This window comes from Chelonus insularis, unplaced genomic scaffold, assembly GCF_013357705.1.
Source record: "Chelonus insularis isolate UGA/USDA-ARS -01 unplaced genomic scaffold, ASM1335770v1 contig_321_pilon, whole genome shotgun sequence".
NCBI classification, from domain to species: domain Eukaryota; kingdom Metazoa; phylum Arthropoda; class Insecta; order Hymenoptera; family Braconidae; genus Chelonus; species Chelonus insularis.
This window is the reverse complement of record NW_023276492.1, coordinates 195875-201885: the sequence shown is the minus strand read 5'-3', so window position 1 is coordinate 201885 and position 6011 is coordinate 195875. Positions and strand designations below refer to the sequence as shown.

The 6011-nt window shown below is 27.5% G+C and overlaps 1 protein-coding gene across 5 annotated transcripts in view; it reads right to left on the bottom strand.

The window, feature by feature from the left end:
- Positions 1-4096: 4096 nt before the first annotated feature.
- Btk29A (tyrosine-protein kinase Btk29A) overlaps positions 4097-6011 on the bottom strand; it is a 78783-nt gene continuing 76868 nt past the window's right edge. For 4 of the 5 annotated variants that reach the window (XM_035081185.1, XM_035081186.1, XM_035081189.1 and 1 more), the window contains 2 exons: positions 5394-5765; positions 4999-5134 (listed from right to left, as the gene is read on the bottom strand). In XM_035081185.1, the coding sequence (XP_034937076.1) occupies positions 5033-5134; positions 5394-5765 (474 nt within the window). In that variant the 3' untranslated portion in view covers positions 4999-5032. Of the gene's footprint in view, positions 5135-5393; positions 5766-6011 lie in introns of all 5 variants that reach the window. The other variant, XM_035081184.1, reaches the window with a different exon arrangement.

The window sequence follows — 6011 nt, the reverse complement described above, 5'->3', positions numbered from 1 at the left end:
TAATAAAAAATTAAGAAAATTGCGTTTTTACTTATTACAAATGTGTATGATGTGAGAATGAGAATTGACAATGAATTTGTGATGTATAAATGCATTAAGTGTCAGTAAACTCTTTATTCATGATCTTAGATGCAGGCCTTAAGCAACTGAAACCTGCAGGATTTTATAGTAGCAATAAAAAGCGAAAATGTCATACAATTAATAACATAGATTACATATAAATGATAAATTCAGTATCCTTAATGCACATGTATCTAATTAATTTCACAGAATTAGTTTATTTGTTTTAATAATTGACGACTTATTCATTCCTTGCACTAATCCACAGTAAAAACTTTTGTGAAACTTATTTTTCATTAGTTTATCATATTGATATGTTTATATACATTTCCGTATACTATTTTCAACACATGCTTATTGTAAAAATTGTAAGTCTTGTTTTTAAAATAATGTTAGACAGAAAATGTGTATTAGTAGCACGATTTTTTAAAAGATATGTTTAATGTGTCACTTAATTTTATTATGTATTATAAATGACACAATTGTTTATCAAACGATTTTTATCATTGAAGTTCATATCAATTATTTGAAGAATATATTTGAAGGCCGATAAAATACCAAATTGAATTAATCATGGATTACTTACGTTAAAAAATACAAAAAAATTATATTTTTTATTTATAAATAAGTAACTGATTATTCAAAAATTAATCAATAAGTTTATAAAGTATATAAAAAAAGATCGTTTCGTCTTAATACTTATGTTATCATCTTGTGTGATGAATCCTATGAGAAATTTAATCATTTTATTGTGTATGTTTCGAAGGAATGTTTAAAATAATAAATTAATAAGATTGTCCATTGACTTTTTTCAGACAAAGAAGGAATGAATTTAATGTAACATTCCATGCCACAAGCTTTGATAAAATTGAAATAATAAAAAAAATTATTATATCATTGATTTTAAATACAAAAAAAGCATTGTTGAAATTTAACACAAATTTTTTTACTGTGTTACTACGCTTTCTTTGTTAAAGAACAAATATTCAATTAGATATGTTGTATTATTTAGATATATTTTTTAGTATTATTATAATATTGGTGCATGGAGAATCTTTATGTTATATTTGTATCAAATATATAAATACAATGTTTTGTGATAGGGAATACAGTATTTTTGGTTTACAATTATATGATTAAATTACGCTTTTTTATGTTACACGCGATTTATATGTGTATATAAAATAGTTATTGTTACCATAAATTTGTGTGGGTTTAACATTAAAATTTTTAATATTCCAATATAAAATTGGAAATAAATTTCAAGTGAGATAGAGTATAATAAATATTCATAAAAAAAATATTCAATTGTCAATACGATCATTACAATAAATTGCAACCCATTATGTCTATTAGAATCAAAGTCCGTATGTTGGATATATTTAATCAAACTAAAATGCTAATACTACCATAAACTATACTGTTTTGGTTTAAAAACAAGAGGATCCGAATAGATTTTTAATATTAATCTATCCTGTACTGATAAATCTTTTTTATTTTTCGTACTTGTATTCGTCATATCGTAGCTCCGTTTACTCTACATACCACCTTTCTAACTGAATGAAATTAAATTTATATTCATCAAATTAACATTCCCGCACAAATGTGCTGGAACTCCCAGCTGAAGCAATTGAATTGATGAAACTAATCCGAGAATACTAAGGTACTGATGGTATAGAAAACTCCAAAGAAACCAGACTCCGGTTTTGTCAAATTTCCGGTGATGTCATTTATTTATTTACAATGCACCGATGATAGTAGATCAGCAGTCGGCGGCCAACCACCAATTGGAACAGACACAAGTAGGGATGTACACCTTGTACATGTTCTTTGCCTTAGAACAGAGACCAATATGACCAACTAGTCTCTGTTCACTGTCGAAGAGCTACCAGGCAACTGTATATCAGTTGGTATAATCACCACAAAGAGAGATAGGTGAGTTGGGCTTTCGAAAAAAATTGTATTCAAAAACTTACCAAATTCATTCGATATAAAAAAGAAGTTTATGAGATAATTAAAGAAACAGTTATAATGAAAAAGATTGGAACTAATTTTGAAACGATATTTTTTATGTAATTTCATATGCATTTATCATTTTATCTACAAGCTCACATATTATGCACGTCTACAGGTACATATTAAACAATGTTCAATTATGCTACATGCATTTCTGTGATATTTTCATTCGTTTCATTTTTGATTATTCTCATATCTACAGTTCTAGAAATTTATTACGATCTTGCTATTCTTAGCACGCCACAGTTCATCTAAGTAAATATATAAATTAAAAACTTAGTTCCCATCATATAAATGAGTATGTTCAGGCTTATAATCTAAAAGAAAAAGGATATTTTTCTAATTTATTTATTTAATTGTTAATGTGATAAAAGAATAAAAATTATGCTTTCACATTTTTTCCAGGAAATAATATAATACTTTTTTGTAAGTTTAACATATTTTACATTGTGTAAATCAATTAATTGACTGGAGACACAGAATCTAATATATACAATAATGAAGTAGTGTTGTAGCATATTTCAAACTGATTCATTAATAGTGTCTTTACGTAAAAAAACTTAAAGTAAACATTATATTCTGTGTTCCTTAAGACTTATCAATCATTAAACTAAATCGTAAATATTTCTGAAATGATTTATTGAGTTTCATCTAAACACTGTGATGAGATTCGTGTGATCACATAATAAAATTACATTATTATACGTATACAGCCAAAAAACTATTACATCTATGTGTCTAGAAAATGCATGAAAATAACATTTCTGGAAGTATTATTTTTATTATAATAATATAACTATTGAATTAAGTTAATTTATTAGGACACATACGCGAGAGAGATATGCAGAGGAGAGGGAATATGGAGCAGTATCGATACATCCAATGACACGTCTCCTAGTTATAGTGACGACTAGTTTTTCATTTTTTGTTTAATATCATCTTTAAATGTTTAAGAGGACTCGCATATATGTATATATTGTCTTTACAGGGTCCATATTACAAACAGTGCCGATCTTTTTTATTCTCATTCGTCGTTTCGTTATTGTTCATTTTCGACAAATTCTTATTTTCGCATTTTTCAAACATAATTTGTGCATCTAGTCAAATATATTATTTAATAACTTTTAAATTCAACAAATTCGCAATTAAATCTTTAATATTTCTATCAAACTTATGAATAAAATCTATCAAAATACTTTTTAATTGAATAATAATATAGCAACTTTAATCATATTTGATATTTTTTCAGTTAAATTTCAATAGAATAAATCATTTTTTTATTATTACTATTATGATAAATGCTTTTCAACTCATTATTTCATTATTTTAATAACATTTGAAAAAATTTGAAAAATTATCCATGTCAATGAATTAAAAAAACAATATATATAATAATAAAAGTTACTTAATTTCAATGTTTGTCAACCATTACACGACTCTTAGGACTTTTACGAAGATTGATTCTTTTTTATCTTAGTCATTAATATTTACAAAATTGATCTTTCCACTTTTTCATGCTTAATAAGGCAAAAATTCTAAATTTATTGTTTAATATATTATTTAATATGTTATTTATTATTGCATTATTTATCCAAAATGTGTTATCTTGTTTATATTAATGTTGTAGGTCATATTCTGAAGTATTTCATAAAGATAAATGTTTGATCTATTATTCACACGGTGATCATAATGATGATTGTAAACTATTGACAAGTTCTTTATTAAATTGATGCAAACTTTTTTTTTCATTTTATCGTTTATTTTTCCAAAAATTCAGTTATCAAAATAAACCGGTCAAGTTAATTTTTGTATTTATTTAAACAATTCATAACAGTAAAAATATTTAATCGCAATTCAAGACACATATTTAATCTGTTTATTTAAATATTTTTATTAAAACTTGCAATTAAATTTGCATCAATTTAAATTAATTGAATGCGACAAGTATTTAAACTATTTTTTGTTTTTCGTTGTCGAAATGTATAAATTGTTTAAATTTTACAACAAAAGACCCATTAATTTGATTGTGTTAATTTTTTTTTTAACTTTTATGTATCTTTTTAATTCTATCCTTAGGTAGAAAAATTATACAGTTCCAGCAATAGAAAAAAAGTTTATTCGATGGACGCAATTAATCGCGATTTATATTTTACACATTTATTATCGTTTTTTTTTTTATTAATTTTAATTTTATTTATCTTTGTATATATTGTTTATTTCTCCTTTTTTTGTCTTGTTTGTTGAATCGATATACTTTTTCGTTGCTCAATGGCTTAGGTGAGCGGTGATTAATGCTACCTCTTTTGTCTTACGACAGTGAATAGTCCAGATGAGAGGTGATTTGAGTCTGTAGTGACTGATTACTAATTAGGACAACTTTAATTTCTCTAGATATGTTTGCCTGCAGCTTGTGGTACTTGATAAACTAGAGCCCGAGTTAGATAATCAACAAAAAATGAAAAAGAAAAAAAACAAAAACAAATCCTTAATAATAAAGGAAGTCATGATTAAAAATAATTCAAAAGAATGTTAATAATTATAAGCCTAAAGTATCGGCGAACGTAAATCACTGTCCCTTGGTAGCACGAATTGCATTACACATTGCAATCCAAGGGTGTCCATACATACTGCAAATTTCACAGACGTTCGACGAGCTACTTGACGATGGCTGGCTAGCTAATTGACCGGCAGTTTTATTTGGCGATGATGTGAGTTCATCTTTTTTATTTTTACTTGATGATGATGATGACGATGAAGATAGATGAAGAAAATCAATAGATGTTGGTAACGAAGCAGGTTCTCGTATTTTTCGCGGTGTAGGAAGAGTCGCGGAGTTATAGGAAGAGCTTAATGGTGGCACGATGGGGGGAGACCGCCCTGGGGACGGTGATTTGGATGTGACAATCGTGCGATTAATTGAAGACAAGGAGAGGGGCAGACACCGCAGAACGTTGAGTCAATCATTGACCAACCCTTGGTTGACGTTAATGAGCTGTTCTTTCAAAACACGGAATGATGGCCGAACTTCAGGAGAGTGAGCCCAACATTTTCTCATGATCTAAAAAAAATTAAAGATATTTAAGCAACCTTTATAGAGATTATTTATTAAATAAATATTTGTTAAATTTAATTATTAATAATTTTAATAAATAAGTAATTCGTAATCTCTTTAATGAAATACAATCTTAATCCAGGCTAGAGCCCACGAATTTTCGATTACATATTCACAAAAGGATAAAAAGGAATTTTTTCATTAATTTTACACTCTAAAAGCATACTTTATAATCTAATAATTAACTATTTATTTAATTGAATACCTCATAAACTTCCTTAACACATGCTTTGGGTCTTTCAAGAACGATTCCACGTTGTACTCTCTCTACTACTTCTGTATTCTTTAGACGGCCGTAAGGCATCTTGCCACAAGTGAAAACTTCCCACATAAGAACACCGTAAGCCCAGACATCAGATTTCGAACTGAACCGCGTATAGTGCAGAACTTCTGGAGGTGCCCACTTAATTGGAAACTTAGTTCCACCGCTGCTCGTGTACTGATCGTCTAAGACATACCTCGCCAGACCAAAATCCGCTACTTTCACAACATTCTCTGATCCAACAAGACAGTTACGAGCTGCTAAATCCCTATGGATATAATTACGCCTCTCAAGATATGCCATTCCTCTGCAGACCTACACAAAAATTATCAAGTATTATTTCATGTACAACTTCATATAATCCTTAAGCTATATTATTTTATTTTTTGTTAGGAAAAAATTTAATGCGCTAATTAATGTTTGAAATCAATGAGGAATCAATTCTAAATTATCGTCATGTTTTAATACTTTGAACAATCTTTTTTATTGGTCCATTAAAATAACACTTTAAAGGATCAATATAAATGTAGATTGGACTATAAAAAATGTCAAATAAACATG